We start from the raw sequence: 22096 nt of genomic DNA, 5'->3' as shown, positions 1-22096 counted from the left end.
CAAGGATCCATTTGATGATAGGTAAATATTACAGTAATAGTGTACTTTCATTGTGTGGGTGTAACATAGTTAAATAGAAAGAGAGGGGAGAAACATTCCACTTGAAATTTATATTTTAATGAACTTAGTAGTAATCCGCGCGAATAAACGCGCGAATTGTGACGCAAAGGGCGTTCCATAAATCCGCGCGAAACTACGCGCGAATTGTGGCGCAAAGGGCGTTCCATAGAAGAGCCGCTCGCGGGGGTTTAATCTGCGCGCGAGGGTCATTTTATGCGCGTGTAAAAGCACATTTTCAGCTCGTGAGTAGCTTGTTTTACGCGCTAGAATATTGACCCAAATCTGACTCCATACATACACACATTTAAATGTGTGCTGCGTCGGTTCAGCAATTCTCTGCAAGGGTTTTTGAAATTGGTCCGTGCGCAAAGCATTGTGGGGATTTTAAGGACGCGAAGTCTACCCATGTGCAGCCTCGAAATTTTCCCCAAACCAAGGACGCGGCCTCAGTGGAATTCCAAGTATGCTGGAGATTGGAACAGTCCTTCGGCGGCACTCGATGACGTAGCATCCTTGAAATATTGGCTTGGAAGCCAGAATCCTCGAGATTGAGAAACGGCCCCGGTCTCAACGATGAACTGTTTACAATTTGGCGGTCAAAGGTTACTATGACCCATCAAAACAAGTGTTTGGCCATCATTTAGGAACTTCGTCTAATTCACAAATAAAATGTTAGTGATGGCGGTGTAGAAAGACATGATGTAAACTAACATGAAGGCAGAGGCTCACATATTCTTGGTGGACGATCTGATTATGTCTTATTGCGAGTAAAACTAAGTTTCTTAACGAGGAATAATTAATAAGCACCACTTTAAATCTTTGTTTTAAAAAAAAAAGAATTAATCATAAAAAATTGCCTTACGACTACAATTACCAATTAGTGGACTAAAAGGAGCAGCCTTCAATATTGATACTCCATGCAGGATGCCTTTTAATATAGCATCAGGACTCGATAGATCTCATTTCATTTGATATACTGTTGGGTGATATAACTTACTGTGATAGCATACTCAGGGTTTTAAATAATCATCTGTAAAGTATCCATATAAGTCATTAATGTGGTGCAGTAAGTACAATATTCACCTCGAGGAAAACAGGTGGAAGGGGGCATAAAATAGAATGGAAGTAACTTTAAATGTACTTAGTTACATTTGACCCAGTGCCAATGCAACAGTAGCGGTATGTTTAATTCCTCACACCTCATCTAGTTAAATACAACAACAAATAAAGATATATTGATTATGTAATTTCACACAGGAACTGCCAACTGTAACGTAACATTACAAGTTTGAAAAAATAAATATATACTTACGTGTATAAATATAACTGGTGCAATGTTTCTCTGAAGCTGAGGAACACCTCCTGCACAGCTGAAAGTGACCCAGTTCACACACACACTGATGTGGCGCATCTCACAGATACAAACAGGATCTAAACTAGCAGAACATATTCCTCTTGTTTATCAAGATGAAACTTAAATACAATTCATTTATTAAACGGGCTCCTGATATCAAATACTGTCTTAAATGCTACCCACCAAACAGTAACAAATAATAAGCAGCAAAGACTATTAATGGAATATTTCATCCCCAAAATGGCCCTTTTTACATGAATGACTCACCAGTTTGTTTTGTTGCACATATGGTCATTTTGTTGGTGAAGTATTCTTTTAAACAGCAATTCCAGGTTTTTCATATTGGTTTTGTCGGGTTAGAGCTGAATTACCTCAAAAAGGGAGTTTACATTTTAAACTAAACGGAATATATATTCATATCATGAGCCTGTGAAAAAAAACCTTGATTTGTTCGGACTCTTTTGCTCAAATGGGGAAACTTTAGGACACCTTTAGTCATGTGCTCAGAACAATTAAAATGTTACCAATCATTATGTAGCGAAACATAATCTGACATGACTGAAAGAAGAGGTTTTTTTGTCTGAAACAAATGTGTCTTGCTTTCGGCATAATGGATTCCAGAGGCAGACTATCATTATATCATTGTTTTTATTACTATCATTGTAATTTTTCATCATTTTGTCTTTGCACAACAAAAAAAAACAAAATAATACATTTTTCAGGAGTTGATCACCCCTCCCAACCCCAAACCCACCACTACAGTTACAGTTTGCTCAAAACACATTTAAAATCAATGTCAATTACAGCAATGTAAAACGAAATAATGTAAAATAAAATCAACCCTGAAAGAGATAATATAACAGCAACAGCCAGAATAATAATTAGAATCCAATACCCAGCACCTTAATACAATGATCAACTGTGAAAGAAAAAAAAATCTGACGTATTAAAAACTGAAAACTAAAATAATAAAACGACAGTGTGTCATTGTGAGAAAGAAAGAAATAAAGTTACCAGGAGACGAGACCAGGCATTGTCCCCCTCGCCCCCCCCTTCTCTATCCCCTCTTCTTGGGAGAAAGGAAGTGACGTCATCTGGTTTGAACGTGTGCTGTGATACGAGAACGTTTGGCGAACAAGTCTCTCTGCTTCCATAAGGCCTTAAAAATGAACAGATGAACGAAAAAAAAAAAAGGCCGAGCAGTAGTCGTCACCACCGCCATCTTTAAATACATCCATCTGCACTTGAGGGGGGGTTGTGTTTAATCCGATAAACTATGAGCTGTGTGTTAAAGGTGCATTACACAGAAAAAAAGGCAGCAATGATATGATCCGACGCGACCCTTCACACACCCCCCCCCCCCCACCCGAGAAATCCAAATCTGTACAAACCCCCCCCCGAAATTTCCAACGACACAAAAATATATTATCAAATCAAAAGTAGAAGAAGAAAATAATTCACCATTCGTCGTTGTCGATTCTTTTTTCTTTTTTTTGTCTTCCAGTGATCTTTTATAATACACACACACACACACACACACACACACACACACACACACACACACACACACACACACACACTGTTTGTTACATACTCCAAAAGGTGTGTGTTTGGGAGTAGCAGAAAGCGGATGTGGGGGGGTAGAAATGCGTCAGTTCAGGGTTGACATTCTGGATATGAAGGCATGATGCCAACCGAAGTGATACGAACAATTAAAAAAAAAAAAAAAAATACAAATAAATCATTCGAGCATGTATGTGCTGACAACAAGAACAAACCCTTACATTTCAATTCTACAAAGAAAGGCAACGTAAAATCAACAACCCCGTCCACGAACTCTCCGCCCCTCCCTCGTTCACCCGGATGCCCCTCTTTTCCAGTGCACAACTCTTTTTTAAAAGCCATAAAAGAAGAAGAAATTAACAAAACAAACTAAAGAAAGACTTGAAGAACAATCGATGAGAGAAATTAATGAGTGAGGAAGACAAAGGGAGTGAAGAGGCGAAAACATGGATGTGTTTGTGCCGAGTTTGAAATTAGAGGGTTGAAGAGTGTGTGTGTGTGTGTGTGTGTGTGTGTGTGTGCGTGTGTGAGGAGGATGGTTCAGTTGGATTTTTAAAGTTCATTTTTAAACAGGAGGGTGAAGAGGGTCCTTTAACCAACAACAGCATAGTCTTTCCATCCAAAGTCCATTTGTGTGTGCGTGTTTGTGTGCATGTGTGAGAGGGGGGGGGGTTTCAGCAACCAAAGTCCCGGCTCAGTTGGAGTCCATTCAGAGTCGGAGGAGAATCAGCAAAATAAGTCTCCACACTTTCCATCAATCCTCACTTGTTAGAGATTCAAAGAGAACGTTGGCTTTTTTTTATCAGCAATTCCTCCACTCACTTTGTCCTCCATCTTAACCCCCCCCTCCGATTTTTACCCGGTTGTCTTTCCTACACAAAGAGCTGGCAGCAGAACCGTGCAGAACTAACTGAATAAATAGCAGGAAGAAGTGACAGGAGTGGTCAAAGTGATCAAAGTGAGACGACTAAATAAACAGAGAGCAGAGCGGACATGCAGAAGAGTGGAACGTCTAAGTAGAACGTGACGAAAGAAAAGCCCAGCGGGGGAGAGAAGACCCTCGGTCTATAAGTACTTCACGACTCAGAGGACACGGACTCAGAGTTTCTAATGGCCTCGTGAACTTCTAGAAAACAACGCTTTTCTAGTCTCAGAGGAACCGATAGCCCTACTTCAGACCTTTGTCCACATAACAATCGGCTTTCTTTTTAAAGTGATCCCACCCTGTAGCTTACCTCCTGACCTCCACTTACAGCATCCTCCTCCCTACCTCCCCCCTTCACCCTCCCACCTCTGAACCTCTCTCCTCCACACTCACAGTTTGAGCTCGTTGGCAATCTTTGAGGCAATGTTCTTGAAGGCGATGGAGGTGCCGGAGATGCGTTTGAAGCGCACGCCGTTGAGGGAGAGCCGCGGCAGCTTGCACACCTCCATCTCCCATTGGACGAAGTCGTCTCGCGCGGGGTTTCCCGACACGCACAGCAGCATGTAGCGCTCGCGCAGCTCGTACTCGCAGCTGTTGGAGTCCAGCACCTTGCGGATCTCGCGCATCATCTCCGCCGGCTCCATGGACGACGTGGTCTTCATGGACCAGGTGAAGCGCAGCGAGCGAGGTTTCACCGACTCCTTCTGGAGGCCGATGGCCGGGGGGGTGCCGGTCCCACCTGAGGGGGCAGGAGAGGGGAGATGAGGTAAGAGTAATAATCAGACAAGAGGCAAAAACTACAGATTATGTTTTTCTTTATTTTCAGTTTTGTTCTTTTCAAATTAGTATCATTACATTTTATTATTGTATTTCACTTTTTTATGAAATGGGAATGTCATCTTCTTGTTGCTGTGTCTTTGTTTGTGTTTCCTGCTTGTTCTCATTAAGTAATAATAAATAAAGATTTAGATGATGAGAGATGGTTGCATGACAAGAAAGAAGGGATGATACAAATAATGGGTAAAAGAGGCAAAGTGAAAAGAGGAAAAAGAACTAAGAGGACGTGAAAAAAAAACAAGTGCAATGCTAAAATGTTAGCATAGCACTGATTGAACAGAACTCCATTCAGAAAACAAGCATTTTAAAAGTGTCATGCTTGTTCTCTTGCGGACTGACCTGACTAAGCATTAATGTAGACTTTCAACACATCTGCATTATAATGGAGTTATTTCGGCATAATATTTATACACTTTGCAAAATCTGTTTACCTTGGGTTTAAATGCTGCAGTAAACCACATTAATTCAGCCCAACGAAGCAATGTGATAAAAGGTCCTTTTAAGGTGTTATAATTGGAAAACTTTTGGACATAATCATTGAAAGAATGCTACCAAAATACCACTGTGTTGGTTCTACTATTGCCATCATTAGAGCAGAGTTCCTAAAGCAAACCTACCGGTGTTACCAGACCCTGGGGAGGAGTTGTTCTCATCGTTGTTGGAAGAGGAGAGGACCCCGCCGGACGTCTTCTCCGACTTGTCCACTGTGCTGCTCAGCATAGACCTGGGTGAGGGGTGGGAGAGAGGAAGAAGAAGAGAGGTGGAGGAAGACCAGAGGAGAAGAAGAGAAGGGAGGGTCAGGAAGAAAGGAGCAAAGAGAAAAAAAAAGTGAGAATCGAGAGAAATATTTAAAAAGTAGAGACAAAAATAGGTGGGGAGGAGGAGGAGGGAGAAATGATTGAGAGGAAGAGGGAGATGATGAGGTTGCGGAAATGAAAACAAAAACAACATGTCTTTGAGTTCCCCTGTGTGTGTTTGTGTGTGTGCGTCATCTCTAGAAATATGGATTAACACCTGAAATTTAAATCTGCTCGCACACAAACACACATGTGGGTCCTTTAAATGTGATTTCCCCGCACACACACATGCAGGTCCACACCAGCACACACTCTCAGGGATGCTACCATTCACCGCTAATCTCCCGCCCCCTGATTGGTCAAGCCATTATCACCACCACCAACCAATTTAATCCCAGTTTGCAACCCCCCCCCATTCACAACAAGCTCAGAGATCATCTACTGATAGGCTCCAGTCTACTGATTGGCAGGCGGGTTTGGTAGAGTCTGGGGGGTTTGTAGGGGGTTTTCGGGCTGCTCTGTTTCTCACCTGCTCCCCTCATCCCGACCCTCTCCCTCATACGGACTCCTCGAGAAAAATTAACAAAAGTTTAGTCTTTTTCAGGGCTAAGGGCAACATCTGGACTCTTACACAGATAGTCAGTCAGTCGCTGCTCGCCATGCCAGACTGAACGTTCCAACTCAAACACATCGAGCACCAAAATATCTAGTTTCCACTCCAACTGTTCAGATTTAATTCAACTGCACGGCACGCAGATCCCAGTGCCAGTCCACTCTGCCCTCAAGAGGAGGAGGGTGTCATGGGCTGGGTTGCACCAGCCATCAAACGTTTATGTGTTAAGTCTGTCCCAAGTTATTAAACATTTAAAAAGTGTAAATACTGCTGTGTATCATGCAGTGTTGTAATGTTGATGGACTTATATTCATTTTGAGTTGCATTATTGTTGTGTATTGTAGCGTGTGTTTTGTCCTATATGCCATTTGCAAATCTAATGAACAAAAGTTGTCTGAGTCTAAATATAACTGCCAATTGTTTGGGGAAATGTGGGCAAGGAAATGAGAAGAAGCTGGTGCAACCAGGTGGGTGACGGAATAGAATGGTGTGAATAGAAATTCAACTGAATGAAAAGTTTGAAAAAATGTCAACGTTTCTGCATGTTGGATCAGAGTGGAAAGACAGGGAATGGAATGGGTTCCAACAGAATACAATGTTTGGTGACAATGTAACATGGAGCCATTTGGTACGGAATGGAACAGTTCCAAAAAATTGAATGTTGGTAAAACAATCTAACATGGAACAATTTGACACGGAATGGAACCAGCAGAATGGAATGTTGGTAACACAATGTTATGGAGAAATTTGGAACAAAATGAAATGTGGGTATTACAATGTAACATGGAGCGATGTGGAACGGAATGGAATGGTTTGGAACAGAACAGTCGGCACGGTGAGGGCGAGTCGTTAGAACTAAAGGAGGTTAGGAGCATTGTTGATCCCAGCACTGCATTAAAACCTGTATTAGTAACATTTGACCTACACATAGGCTGTTTAAAAATCCTATATTATAACACATATGTAACACACACGCACAAGGTCTCTCTCATACCATCAGACTGAAAACACATGAGACAAACACAACAGAGAAAAGCAGACAACAACGAAAGACGGAAGACAGCTAAACACGTGCAGACAATGGGAGGAAAGTGACACGAACATGACAAATTCAACCGTTTTTGGTCTTAAATTCATTCTGGAGTGGGAAAAGACATCATTCCTCTTTTGCCCCATTAAAATAAAACATGTAAAATACCCGCTGCAACAGAAACATGGTTAAATCATATTAAACATGGGAAATCACAAGTGGGAGGAGTGGAGAAATGTTACACAAGGGTTTTTCTTAAATAATATAATTGGTGAATAATGTAAAAGTAGGTCATTTGTGCCATTTTGCATGCTCTGTATGATTTCGCTAGATATGATGGGATGCAAAACAGCTCACAGGGGAAGGCTGATAGCGTATCACTACTCTGATAATAATAACATAGTACAACTTCTAACCACCAGGTGGAGCAATGGTCCATATTAGAGGAACATTGACCAACCTGCTGGTAAAAAGCACTCAAAAGCAAGTGAGACAAATGTGGTTGTGAAATGTGTTCAGTATGTACATATATCAATGCGTCATGTTTTAGTGCAAGCATCTATATGAGCATTGAGGCAAAATGTGTGTTTATGTCTGTGTGTGCATCATGTGTCATCTGTGTGAGTTGACAGCATGAAAGGGTCCAGCCAGAGTAGGTTAAAGCCATCCAGTTCTGCTGCTGCTGCTAGAGAGCCAGTGCCAGAGTGAGAACAGAGCCATGGAAGAGAAAAGGAAGTGTGCAGCCTCCAGAAAAGAGTGCAGCCTGAGAAACACTGCGACCTCGTCCCTCCCGGGTCCTCTCCTCCTCTCTACCTCAGCCATTATATATCTTATCACATATGTCCTCCCCTGTGGGATCCTCACAAACGTACACCAATGACTAAAAAGTAGCTTTTAATGGAAAGTCTAGTGACCAACTGATGAAAGCAGAGGTGAGATGGGTGGTAGTTTGGTATGTGGCGTTAGCTTTGATGATGGTTAGCAACAATCCTAGGAAGACACAAGACTAAGATGACAAAACGCCACATAATATTTAGGATATTACATCATTACTTTTAGGATTTGGAAACAAAGATCTCCATTAAGCTCAAATTAGGACACTGTTACCTGCATCTGACGCTAAGAAATAGAGAATAAAAAAGGGAGTAGTGTGATCTATTACACCATTAAGACTTGACCTAAATCCGGGACGCTATAGGGGGAAACAAGCTCACACACTATCTAGTAAATACATGGGAAAAGAGGGGTATGAGGATGAGGAGGTGGATGGGAGGGACGAAGAGGAAGAGGGGTGAGGTGTTATTGTGCCGCGTGATGGAGTGAGTGAGTTAAGTATGGCTGAGTGAAGGGAAGTTAGTCAAAAAAAAAAGAATACATCAAAAAAATGGGCCAAAACACACAAAACCAGAAGGCTCAAAAAAAAAAAAAAAAAAAGGGGGCCAACCACAGAAAAAATAAGAAGGAGAAAAGATAAAAGCTCAAGGCAAAAAAGGAAGATTTCAACAAAAAGCTGCACGAAACACCAAAAGGGGAGGAAATATATATATATATGTAAAATATATATGAAGAAGAGAGTATACGGGTATATATCAAGGGGTTATATTTAACGTTGGGGGTGTTGCCTACCTTCTTGGAAACCTGAACGAGAGATTTCTACAAAAACAAAAGAGGGATAAAGAAAGAAAGAGAAACAAACGTATATATAAAAACGTTTAGAATTAGAGAGACAAGCTGCCCTTTTGAGTAGCAAACTGACCAACAGTCATTTGGGGTTGAAGCAACAAGCAACATTAAATAACGGAAAATAAAAACAAAAATGATTGTCCATGACGTCGACTTTCAATCCGTAAATATGGGACGTGTGGTGTGAACAGACATTATTAATCGCACACAAAAACACCTAAGAAGGATTTAATGAGCTCTGTGGGAACATTCCATTAAGACCCAGTTTGAACAGTCACCCCCCCTCCCTCATCCCAAAATGAAAATGAAGCACTCCTCCACATTTAGAGTCTTCCTGAAAAGAAAGTGTTTGTGTGAGGTGAAGAGTTAACACATGGTAACCACAGAGAGGAGGGGAGAGAAATCCACCTCCTAAACACACAGACACATTTCAAATGAAAAAGCACAAGTTAAGCAACAACTTAATCTTGAACACACATTGAGAAACTTAATCACACACACACACACACACACACACACACACACACACACACACACACGTTTGTGTGAAGGACTAACGATCCAAGCAGAAAGTGCAGTGATGAGGTTATACGATGTGTTAATCAAACACATAGCTTTAGTGTTATGTGTGTGTGTGTGTGGTCAAACTGCACAAATGCAACACAATCTCTCTGTCTCCACCACTTCGACTTCCTACCAGCATGCCAAGTTGCGTGTGTGTGTGTGTGGGTGTCAAGGTGTCCCCACTACCGGTATTTATAGTTGAGGGAAAAGTGATATCTCCGGTGTAACCATGGATACTGTCGCCACGGAGCTACAGTATCTCTGAGTGGGAGGCCTAGAGAGTGCCTGTCACACACACACACACACACACACACACACACACACACACACACACACACACACACACACACACACACACACACACACACACACACACACACACACACACACACACACACACACACACACACACACACACTCTGTTATTTTTAAGCTCATTGCGTACACTCTTCCTCCCTTCCTCACACACATTTCCACCTTTAAACCCTGACTTGCCGTCACTTCCTCTCCTCCACATGTTCAATTCCTTCTCTGATAATAATATGCCAGCTCATGGTCTCCTGTGCACTACTTTCCTCTCATTCTGACTGGTGTACAGACTTCATCATGCTCTATAAGGATTTAGACGACCTTTTTTTCCTATAGAAACTAGTAGAATCCAATGTACAGACAAGGAGAAACATCAGGCCAGTTGTCTCAAGCCATTTCAGTCAAAGAGTTAGTAGATACTTGTTGGGTTTTTCCTTCCCTTCCACTTTTGTCACCACAATGCCGTCTTCACCTCTCTGTATTTACACAGCAGAGTCAGATCAAAGGGACAAAGCCAGAGAGAAATTCAAAAACATCTACATAAAACTAGTTTAGCTCTGATTACAACGAGATACCCACGAGAGCAGTTTTAGGGCTGCAACCTTGCAGTGGAGGCCTGAGAGGAAAACTGGGCCAGACGTGGAACCGAAACCAAAATTACTCCTCAGTCACCGCCGCTGCAGACAAAATTATAGAGGAGCCACAGCTGTTCCCTTCCTCTCCCTTTCTACTCTCAGCAGAGCTACAGATCAGCACAAGTTTAGTGATAGGGGAGAGACCAGCCCCTAAAGAAATGCTCCAGTGATGATATAGTTGTACGGTGGAGGAAACGAGCACATGAAATGACTTGTAACGTAAACCTAGTAATTTTCTCCTTTAAAGCTGAAACCTCACTGCTCAGAGAAAGCTTCAATCTGTAAAAGTACTGCATGATAATATACAAATGTTCTTTTGCCACATAGTTCCCCCAGTTTTCCTTTCTCCGAGTATAAAGTATAATTTCCCCACTTTATATTTCCCCATGCTCCTCCCTCTCTTTTCCGCCGCTCACCTGCGTACGAACTTGGATGTGAACTTGCTGAAGATCCCCGTGGCTCCGTGTGTCCTCCGGGCCTGGCTGTTGCCATGTGACAGTGACGGGGACGCCGGGCCCCCGGGGTAGGCGGAGCCCTGCTGGTCCCGGGCCCCCCGCTGCTGTCCTGCGTGGAATGTGCTGCGGATGCCCACCCCTCGGGAGAAGTTGGCACGGTCCGACACGGCAGCGCTGCTGATGTTGTGGGCAGAGGGGGAGGCACCGGGAGGCCGCTGAGTCGTGGCACTGTAGAGGAAGAGTGGGAAGACAGAGGTGGGGAAGGGGGGTAGAGAAAGAGAGTGGTGGAGAAGACGAGGCGAGAAAAGATTGGAGAGGAGAAGAGTTTGGAAGGTGTGATGAGAGAAGCAGCAGAGGAGAGGAGGTGCAAATGAAGAAGAAGAAAGCAAGGTGGTGTGGGAGGAAGTAGATGGAGAGGGGATGGGAGTGAAGATGAACAAACAGTTAGATAAACATCTCGTTCCGTCTGGAGTGCTACTTACCCGAGTGTAAGGTCATACAAGTATCAACGTCTGCTCGCCATGATGTTTCATTTAATCCCTTAAGTCAGCCAAGTCAATATTTAGGGCCACGTTTAGGTCACAGAGACACAGTTTAATCCTCTTTGCTTTGACCGTGGGCAATGCATCAAACTCCAAGCGCTCTCTCTCTCTCACTCACACAGGAAAATAAACAACACATACACTTGAGCTTAAAGCTTGCATTTGCTTGGTGGACTTGTGTGTGAGCATCTTCCAGCTGTACACCTGCAGCAGATGGCAAACACAACAGACAGAAATTGCAAAAAAGCACCCACGCTAAAAACAGTGACAGAGTGGAATGAAGTAGAAGTTAAAATGAGTGGACCGTCTGCATTCGAGGGCTGCAATGGGACTACCATAACACATAGCACGCGTTTCATTTGCAGGACAAGGTTACTCCAATGAGAAACGAATTACAGCAGTCCCATGCAGACCTCGACAACGCTACAGAGAAAAGGAAAGAGGCCAGTTTACACACCAACACTGTAATGAACAGCTTCAACAAGTCCTTCAATTTGATGTGGATATGTTAAAGTTGTGCGCGGACACACAGGTCCTCTATGGATAGGATGAAAAGGCTGGATCAAGAGGTTAGTGGAGATCAGTTTCACATATTATTATGAAGATGGCTGTTGAATGCAAGGAGAAAAAAAGCTTTACCATTTTGTTTTAAATATAAAAGCACTGCATTGTCACTTTAGGAGAAGAGTAGTGTCATCCTGTAATTATCAGCAGAAGGTGTGTGTCATCAGGATGATGTTCATGCTAGTAAGCATACTTCATTTGCATATAGTCCAGAGCACCTTATTATACAAACGAAGCACTGCCTTTGTACAGCCTTGCTGCCACATTACAGTACATCATGAGTACTCTTGCAGTAAAACAGGTTGTTAAAAATGATGTTAATTCATGAGTGGTGTTTTTTAGAAGGGTAATTGGGGATAGCTGGATAAAAGAGGAGTGGGTGGGACATCAGGTCACAGACTATGTTCTGAGAAAAGGGTCCTAACCCTCACTGAGGGTACAGTCTATGTTTTGGAGTGGTACCTTCTCTCCAGCGTTCCCAACCAGGTTCTGAACATCCCAAGCTCACTGCTGATCGACGCATGCAACAGAACAAGACGTCAACATGGAGCAGACAAAAAGCACAAACAGCCAGTCTGACATTTGTGGTGGGTTTCCACAATACAACCGTCTCAAGAAAGGTTGGGTTCCCTGATTCTGAACTAATATACCACTTGTTATAATATTTAAGTAAAGGATTGTTTTGCTACTCCTAGTTTGCAGGGACGTGTATTAAACTGATGCTGTAACCAGTAAAAAAAGTGGCCAAATTAACTCAAAGTTCAATCTTATTTCCACTTTAAAGTAGCTAAGGAACATTTTCAAAGTCCATTAAAATGTTATGTATAATGTCCACGGTTTAAAGTGACTCAAGGGTCAGAAAAAGTGGTATAAAATATATCTGTATCAAAGCAGCCTTTGAAACAGACACTATCAAGCAGGCAACTTAAACAACACACCAAAAGACAAGTATAAAGACGGCCGACACACACAGATGATCAACCAGACAGCCAGGTGATTACTGCTTCATTCATTCAACGAGACACACGCCACGTTACATTAATGAAGACGGGTTTTCCCAGGCAACTTCAAAACTAAAAGGGGGGTTTACAAAGCAGATTGAGTGTGAATGAGAACAACAGAGGCTGTGGGGAAATGTATTGCTACTATTACTTCTTTACACAGGATTGAGCTTGATTTGTACACCCTGGGAAAATCCTTCTGTCCACAAACACAACATGTCAGAAAACCAGATGTATATTATGCATATTACATCATATTATACATTTATACATGCAACAGTAAGTCAGATACCATTTCAGAAAAAAACATGCATCGTCACAATTATTAGATCTGTATTTTTTGTTGACCACAGAACACTTTAGTTTCTTTTAGCTGGCAGGCCATCCATTGGGATCAGAATGCAGAGAAGTGAGGCTCAGAGAAGCACTCTATGAAACTGCGTTTACCAGATATTAGGAATATATTGTCCATTAAAATCTCAAAAATATTAATATTTGACTGCACAGATACACACCTTCACTCTTCATCAGACCACCATTAGACTTTCTCTGGTCCACATACATTCTGAACTCTTATTTGCCTAGGAGATTGTTGTTCAGCATCCAAACAATTGACAGACTCTCACTAATGCACTTCTGTGGGCAAGATCACCGGTTAGCAGGTCAGCTGTAAAGGTCTGAACAGCTTAGAAATGTTCCTGCAAATGTCCACTTCGTTTTAGATGCTGAATAATGTTTTTCTTACAACAACAGAGTCAATTAATCAGGGGTAGGTTGAGGTTATACTTTGGACTTTTCCACACTTTACTTCTGTAATGTCAACATAAGCTTTCTAGGAAATGTTATCTCATTCAACTGTCTTTACATATTTGGTTTCTTAGACTAAGTTTCCAGATGGACAGCACATTTCTCTATTAAGCCAGCATATAACCAATGTTACATAAGGGGCTGGCCTGCACACAGTTCACCAGCTGTGTGTGGAATCCTGATTCCTGCTTCATACATGTCTTTTCTCTGAATAGGTATGTTTTTATCTTAAGGCAGGAAACCTTATAAAATAACAAAACAAAAACGTCTCCCGCCTGTCAGAGGTCGCTGCAGTGAAAAACCTGCTCATCTAGTTCTCAGGCTGACTGCTCGGTTATGGGTGGTGTGAAGTATGCGTGTGGCTGATTGGCCAGTGTTGCGGAGTTTAGCTTGTACTGGCTGTTGCTAAGTAACTGTTAAGTCTACGGGAGCTGGACGTCTCACTATGGTGATGCTGTAGTGGTACATATATAAATGTGGAAACTCAGAACAACCCTTGATATCACCAGCAACTCCACAACGGTTTCATGTTAAGTATTTAACGCCGTCTATTTGCTGCTACACTACAATTATAGATAGGAAGTTTGCCAGATTGAATTGCATACTTTTCCAAAACTGCACTCAAGTGACTCATCATTTTCGATCACCAATTTACCCTTTTGGAAAGGCTTGATCTCTTTTCGTGATATCAACACCCAGTGATGCAGGAGGCAGGTTCAGGTTGATAAAAAGACCATTCCAAAACAAAAAGCTATAAAACATTTGAGAATAAATGAGATGCATGTGAATGTGAGGTGTCTGTTGGCAAGTGGGGCTCTTTGTTTTAGGTAAAACACCTACTCTTTGATACATTTCCCTGCTTTGTGAAAGGCTTTTTCTATGTCTTAAAAGCACTATGACGTCATCAAAGAGTTGTTTTAATGCAGCAGTGATGGAAGGTTTCAGAGCCCACATTTGATCCCTTCTTCTTCTCTCCCCTTTCCTTTTAGTACATCCAGTTCTTGCGGGAAGGCTGATGATCTGTGCCGAGTTAATGAGCTGGAAGGGGCTGAGGCAGGGAGAGTGTGTGTTTGAGTGTGTGTGTGTGTGTGTGTGTGTGTGTGTGTGTGTGTGAGTGAGTGAGTTAGAGAGAGAGAGAGAGACTTGCCTGGGCCGTGGTGCGTGGAGGTCAGAGGGGCATGGATGATTGGAAGAGGAGAGGGACTTTTGATGACGGGGACGCGAGGAGGAGGAGGAGAGGACGGCAGCAGCCGAGGCAGTGGAGGCGCGGGAGCCCGGAGTGTTTAGGCTGAGAGGAGGGGGGAGGGATTGGAGGAATACCCCGCCCAACACACACACAACGACCGACAGAACGTGACACGGGACAAACACACCAAAAAGGTGACAAACAAGCATACACACATTCACACAAACACAATGGGCGGGGTTTGTGTGTGGATGGGCGGGGAGGTGAGGTGGAGCATGGTTAGAAGCAGCACTTATCAAACACAGTAAGGGGGAGGGGGGGGAGAGAACACAGGAAGTAGAGACAAAAAGAGACAGAAAGCACACAGCGGAAAGGACTGGAACAAAGAAGAAAAGTTGGTCTTTTTTTGTTGTTAACATTGCTTCATGGTGTTTTCACATAAAAACCAATCAGAGGGCCCCATCAAAGGCTGACTGTTCCTCTTCTGTTTTCATGTGAAGTCTACCCGGAACAAAAAGGCAGCACACAGAAGACAAGCACACAACACAATCACTCAAGACAAATAATGCGGACAAAGTCAGGTTACAAATATTACAGAAATGTGCAAAGCATTGCTACGCAGGATTAACTACATTTGTCCAACAGATCCCTTTCAGCGTGTAAACATCTTTGTTTATCTATCTTAAGGTACAGAGAGCTTATTTGAAGATATCTGCAGTATACATTTTTTGTAAAGAACTGTGCCATACAAATATTTGTTTTGTTATATGCAAACATCCAATTTTGATAAGTTAAGTCTTTGTATTTTTCCTCACTGGGAATATTTGCTTGTTTTGGGAGTTTATTATGATGTGAATACATTTAGTGATGGTTGGACAAAAAAGGCAGTTTGTGGATGTCACTTTGGGCTCAGCAAAGTATACATTTCTACATATTTTACAGACCGAATGTTAAATAAATGAATCGGGAAAATTGACTTATGATTAAAGAATCATTAATAGGAAAAAATTCAATCAAGTTTGCTACATTGCTGAGATAAATATTTAAAATCTATATTAAAACCAACATTTCTGGTGCTCCCTTTGAGGTTAGGCTTCTGACTTTCTGTATGAGACGAGTAAAATAAAGCTCCTCTCATTGTGCTGTTTAAGAATTATCACTCAGCAAAAACAGCACTGGCTGTTTCCTGAACTTTCTCGTAATTAGCTACAAAGCTCCACACATAACAGACAGCTCTGACCACACACACACACACACAGCACACACACACACACACACACACACCACACACACACACACACACACACACCACACACACACACACACACACACACACACACACACACCACACACACACACACACACACACACACACACACACACACACACACACACACACACACACACACACACACACACACACACACACACACACACTACACACACACACACACACACACACACACACACACACACACACACACACACACACACACGATAGAGACTAAGAGAGTGCATAGTAATGAGCAACGAGAGAGACACTTTTATAGAGGTCAACCAACAGCTGCTAATTACACAGAAAATAAACACCGAGACAAACGCACACTTTCTTTCCGACGGAGATTAGTGCGGCTAGTGATGGAAAAATAACGGCATTCACTGATAGCCCAGCGTGTGGCAAGCGATTGAGCATGGGTGACATGTATATTTAAGCCTGTGTGTGTTAATGAGTTTGTGTAGATATTTCTGTGTATATGTAAGCCTATTAGGAGGCAGTACAGGGACCATATAATGCCACTAAGAGTTAATATTCCATCACAGGTCTGCCTAATCTCCTCAGAGAGAGAGGGGAGAATAAGAAAGATTTATATAAAAACAAGGAGGAAAATATGAAGCTGGACACAAAGGAAAAGTAAGAGGCGCCGAGAAAATGTGACAGAGCTCAGACGAAAGAACACCAAACGAAGACAATTAGAAAGAGAGAATTGGGAGGGTTGGGGGGTGTAACATGTTTAAAAGCCCAAACTTCAAAGCATTAATGATGATCAAATTATGTTACTTTAAAATCAAAGCAGATGACAACAACTAAGTTAGCAGAGTCTAACACAGCTATTAGACTCACAGTGCTAAAAAACAACTAGAAAATGCTGTCTCAAATGACCTCATCATCACTGCATAGTGCTTAGACTAGGAATAAAAAACACATTTATCAGGATTCAATAAAACATTTTAAATGATGTTATAGGTTAGGCACTATTCCAGGGACAAAGAGCTCATTTGAGAATCATGAACAGGCAATAAGCAGTAATGGCAATGAACACTGCATCACAGTAGGGATTATGGTTTGGCTTAATGTTTAATGTTCATGAGAAAGCACACAGAGCATATGGCTGGTTAAGCATGAGTGATGGTGGTATGTGTGGACGCGTATTCGGCACGGTACGATCCCGGGTCTACTCAAAGTACCGCAAAAAAGCGTTTTTTTATAATAAAATAAAGATTAACCCACAATCGAGCAACTCCGAAATGTTGTATTTTTATTTTGGAATTGTTTGAAGTGGTAAAAAAAAAGGAGATCTGGAAGCATGAAATGAGCGGGGGGGAAAGGGAGGAAATATTACACAAGAAGGAGGGCGGGGCTTGATTTATGGCTAAACCCAATGGCTGAAAGGAAGCTTGCTTTTGACTCTTTATTACTTTAAGATTATTGTCATTTGTTGAGGTTCATACCTACTGAAACCTTCTTTCCCTGATTGGACTTTGGGCAAAAACTTTGATTTGATTAAACTGGGGGAAGTTCATTGGAACAGCACATTTTGTTAAAAGGAGAAGGATTAGACTTCAATGTCAAAAGAGGTCTGTGTGTTAGCATATGTCAACCTGCGGGTGTGTTTACCGAGTGGGTGTGTGTCCATCGAACCCTGCCTGTGCTCTGAATGGCACTCCACCACCAGGGGTAATCTGTAATCTACTGAAGGGTTGGCCTAAATCCCCAAGGGAGCCAGAGTTCCTCTTCCAGGAGGGCTCACCCCACCCCGGGGGGGAGAGAGCTGAGGGCCTCCCTGAGCCAGCTGGCAGAGCATTGGAGAGAGACCGGCCAAGGTCTGGAGCTCAGACACCAAGACAGCTGCGGGCCGGCTTCATTCACAAACCAGAGTGTGTGTGTGTTTATGTGTAAGTGCAGTGCATCCTCACTAACACCGAGACTCCTTGAAATAGAGTGTGTGAGACACCAGTGCTGCGTCTCTTTTTACCTCGTGTGTGCATGTGTCTTTGTGTGTGTGTGGGTACCTGTCCTTGCCGTTCTGGATGCCCTGGCCCAGCGTGGATCTCTCAGTCAGAGGAGAGTTCCGACTACGACCGGTACCGGTGGACAGGATGCTATTCTGAAGGGAGAGAGGAGGAAAAGAACAGCAATGTTAGAAATATAGAAATGTTTAGGATCAAGACATTGAAAGATAAGTGATTTAAGTCGGATGATAAAAAGTGATATATTATCGCAGGAAAAAGCATCCCGCAAGCTTCGCGATTGGCACGGATTAGTGAAATTAATTACATGACAATAGGGCCTTAAGAGTATTTCATGTAGCAAATAAAATTTCCTGCAGCTTGTCATGGTACTGCACAATCATACAAATTCTAAATCTAATTGGGCAACTTATTATTCACAGAAAAGGCGTGAAGTATAATCCAATATATTATATTTGATTGCATTCATAATGTTTTGGATAGCTAACAGTTCGTTCCTTTTATGGTCCTATATACAGGTCAAATATATATTAAAAAATTAGAATCTTTTAATCGTTGCTGTTCTTATTTATGGATCGTCATTTAGAGAACCCTCTCTCCCTCACGGGGTTTTTCCACTACACGACACCATCTTCTCGGGTTGAGGTGAGGTGGAGCTATACATGGAATTGCACAATGTCAAGGAAGTCAACACGCTAATAAAAATCATAAAGTGGTCCCTCCTTAAATTAACAGGAGGGCGACACAGATATTAAGAACAGGTCTTATCAGGCAACTGACAGCATCGCAGGTGAACCACGGTGAGTAGGGACGTCACATTTCATTACTGCATTCTACAAACAATCTATAAAAGCCCTTCAGTGGAGAGTCACTAAATACCCTCAATATTCATATCAAACTTTTAGTAGAGTTTATTCTCTAACATTTGTTTGAAGGTGTCGTATTGAAAGTGTCATCTGTTTTTAAATTACTCTGCTGGCCAGAACTGGAGAGGAAGTTATAGAGGTTCCTACAAGTGTTGATTTCATAATCTATTTCTTAGTCCCGTGTTAAATGTCCTTGCTTGTTTCAGCACATTATAAAGAAAGATTATGATTACGTTTTTTGTATTTTTTTTTTAAACTAGAATTTAGTCTAATCTTTTTTGTCAATTGTCATCATTGTTTTATTCATTAAAGAAAGGTCTCTGACAAACAGGGTTAGTCAGTGTTCTGTTGTTGAGTTGGTTGATACCCGGAAAATCTAAAAGGCAATTTCACAAAAGAAATTTTGACATGTCACACTAGGAAAAGCACAGGCTGCATCAGTTTCAGGGTCCTTGGTACCGTAGATGCCGGTCACACTGTCATCATGGCTGACTGGAACACTTGTGCCTGTAACACCTGTGCCTCCCTTACTACGACACGTCATAGTGTGTGCTGGGAAAAAGGTCCACAGTTTCTCTTTAACACCAAGAAAATAACAAAGTATTGTGGGTGTGTAAAACTAGGAATTGGCATCACATAACTGGTGGTTATGAGACAAGAACAATGTCTCATTAAAGATGACTGAAATAACAGATCAGATTGACGTGACGCACACTTAAAGGTTGTTTACATTATATAGCCGTTTATTCAAGATAGTTTAACTAGTATCTAGCATTGGATTTGATCTTTGGACCTAAGATAATATGTAGCTGAAGTTTTACTTTCATTAAGGAGCAACTCTTACTTTACGAATCAAAAGTAGCTTTCGTTTTCTCTTTCATTAAAATTGCTACAATTACAGTATGTCTTTTTGTTGAGAATCTGAACGTCTGTACATTTGAATGTTTGTGTGTTGTGAATGTGAAGTAAGCAGTGTGTGTGTTGGGTCTCACGGTGGAGGGCGTGGCACTCTTCTTGCGGTCAGTGGGGACCAGAGGGCTGGCCGGCACCTTGGTGGTGGAGCTGCCTGATGAACCTTTCCTCCCAGCATCCTCTCCTGCAGTCCGGTTGTCTGTTTGACCCCCCCTCTTAGAGTAGGAAGAGCCTTGAAAATGAAAGAGAGGGAGGGCATGAGAAAGGCCATCACTGGATGTGCTCTAATCAGAGACCTTTATTCCCATCTCAACCACTTTCGGCTCTGCAGCTCATTTATGACTTCCTGTCTTCTTTCAGCTCCAATAGAAATCAGTCGGACCTTCTTTTCAATCGGCTCCTGTGGCTCCATTGTTAAATCAATCCTATCTTCCCTCTACCTCATAATTCTACTGCACATCCAGCCCATCTCTCTTACTTTAACCTTTACTCCAACATATATCAAGCCCATGTCCTCATTTTTGCCCTTTTCCTGTTTTACCTCTTATGATAAATATTTATATCTATATCTTTTTGCGGTTACTTGTGTGATTTTCTCTTTTATTATACCATTTTTAATGAGCAATATGTTGGAGGAAGCCTGATACCTAAGGTTTTTATTTTCACTGTCCAAAACTCCAACACTGTTATTGTGCTTATGATAGTTAATACATTGTAACCTGTCACCTCTAAATTCTTATTAAACTCTACATTTTTCAATTAAATCAAACTTTCTCCCATCTTTTACAACATGAGTCTTCAAAACACAATGTATTGCTTATTTTAAAAACTATTTTGAAACGTTTTACCTTATCGCTACCTTTAGAAGCATTACATCTTCTATTTAACGATACAGGACTGGAGATAATTAGCAGCATACAGCATCATTCATACCATAAGATTCCATTTAAACATGTTAAAGGAACTGACTGTTTTATCTCTGAATTTCAATACGATACCCCATCTCCTAACCCTCTCTTACATCCCCCCTCCTCTCCGACACACACCCGTCTCACCCTGGTCGTTGGTTCTGCGGTTTTGAGGCTTCTGGTTGGACGACACACTGCGCTGTACCTTAGAGGGGCAAGATGGACATACAGGTCAGTTTGATATTGTTTATTTAAGAGTTGAACTCACTGGGACGTGAGTAGAAGCTGCATACACAGCTGCTGCTGTTGCTGTTATGTGTCTATAAAGCCATTCACATGTGAAACCCACAACACTTTCAAATAAAAGAAGGGGAAGGCACTGCTTCACACGTACCTGTATGTAGGTAACAGATGTAAACTCTTAATGAGAGCTGTTTGAGATTAAATTCCCAAAGTATATTTGTCAGAAAATGAAGAGGTCAAGTGATTGCACTCGTCATCTGCTGGAGTCAGGAGACCTCAGTATGTGTAAGCAGGAGACGTTATGTGTTCTCATTGTACCTTGTGAGGCGGGGAGGGGGCATTAATGTTGCTTACATCACTTCCTGGCCGGGGTTTGATGCCACTTTCTTCCAGCTGCGGGACAAAGAGAAACAAACAGGTTTAAAATGATGTGTATCATAGAGACTGTTAGGTGGGTTCAACAACTCAACTTTATTTATATATCACCTTTATAGTTTCGATTCATCCGTTTTTGTCTATTATATGCCAGAAAAAGAGTGAGACATTTCAGTTTCTAAGAGTCAAAGGTGATCTATCAACGTCTTGTGAAAATACTGAAAATCTCTCACACAAAAAGCTCCATATCCTAAAGGCTGCACAAAGTGCTTCCCAGAGCAAGGTTAAAACATCATAAACAAAAATGTAAAAACTAAAATAGATATTTTTAACAGACAACATGCTGAAGTTCATTAGAATTGAGAAAATGTGGAGGTACCTGCAGTGCAGACGTTGATTCACATGCGCAGAGGTAGGGGAGCAGATTGAGTGCAACTTGTTTCTTAGTTTTTTTATTTACAAACCTCACTCAAAAATATTAATACTTTTTTGACATTTAAGATTTTCTTCCAGTGAGATATTCTGTTTGGAATTTAATATTTTTGAATAATATATCAGTGAATAGATGATGATTAGAGTATTAATAATAATAATAATAATAATAATAACAGCTCACAA

The 22096-nt window shown here is 41.7% G+C and overlaps 1 protein-coding gene across 16 annotated transcripts in view; it reads right to left on the bottom strand.

Moving 5' to 3' along the window:
• Window positions 1-2786: 2786 nt before the first annotated feature.
• The window catches only part of mark2b (MAP/microtubule affinity-regulating kinase 2b), a 45233-nt gene continuing 25923 nt past the window's right edge, over window positions 2787-22096 (bottom strand). For 4 of the 16 annotated variants that reach the window (XM_034106179.2, XM_034106181.2, XM_034106180.2 and 1 more), the window contains exons 12-21: window positions 21422-21496; window positions 21008-21065; window positions 20033-20184; window positions 18217-18311; window positions 14887-15027; window positions 10787-11053; window positions 9613-9711; window positions 6066-6101; window positions 5357-5463; window positions 2787-4641 (exon numbers count right to left, since the gene is read on the bottom strand). In XM_034106179.2, the coding sequence (XP_033962070.1) occupies window positions 4292-4641; window positions 5357-5463; window positions 6066-6101; window positions 9613-9711; window positions 10787-11053; window positions 14887-15027; window positions 18217-18311; window positions 20033-20184; window positions 21008-21065; window positions 21422-21496 (1380 nt within the window). In that variant the 3' untranslated portion in view covers window positions 2787-4291. Of the gene's footprint in view, window positions 4642-5356; window positions 5464-6065; window positions 6105-8805; window positions 8833-9612; window positions 9712-10786; window positions 11054-14886; window positions 15028-18216; window positions 18312-20032; window positions 20185-21007; window positions 21066-21421; window positions 21497-22096 lie in introns of all 16 variants that reach the window. The other 12 variants (XM_034106184.2, XM_034106187.2, XM_034106185.2 and 9 more) reach the window with 8 other exon arrangements.

This window comes from Pseudochaenichthys georgianus, chromosome 18 (assembly GCF_902827115.2).
Source record: "Pseudochaenichthys georgianus chromosome 18, fPseGeo1.2, whole genome shotgun sequence".
Classification (NCBI taxonomy): domain Eukaryota; kingdom Metazoa; phylum Chordata; class Actinopteri; order Perciformes; family Channichthyidae; genus Pseudochaenichthys; species Pseudochaenichthys georgianus.
The sequence above is the reverse complement of the archived record's forward strand: the minus strand, read 5'-3'. Positions and strand labels throughout refer to the sequence as shown.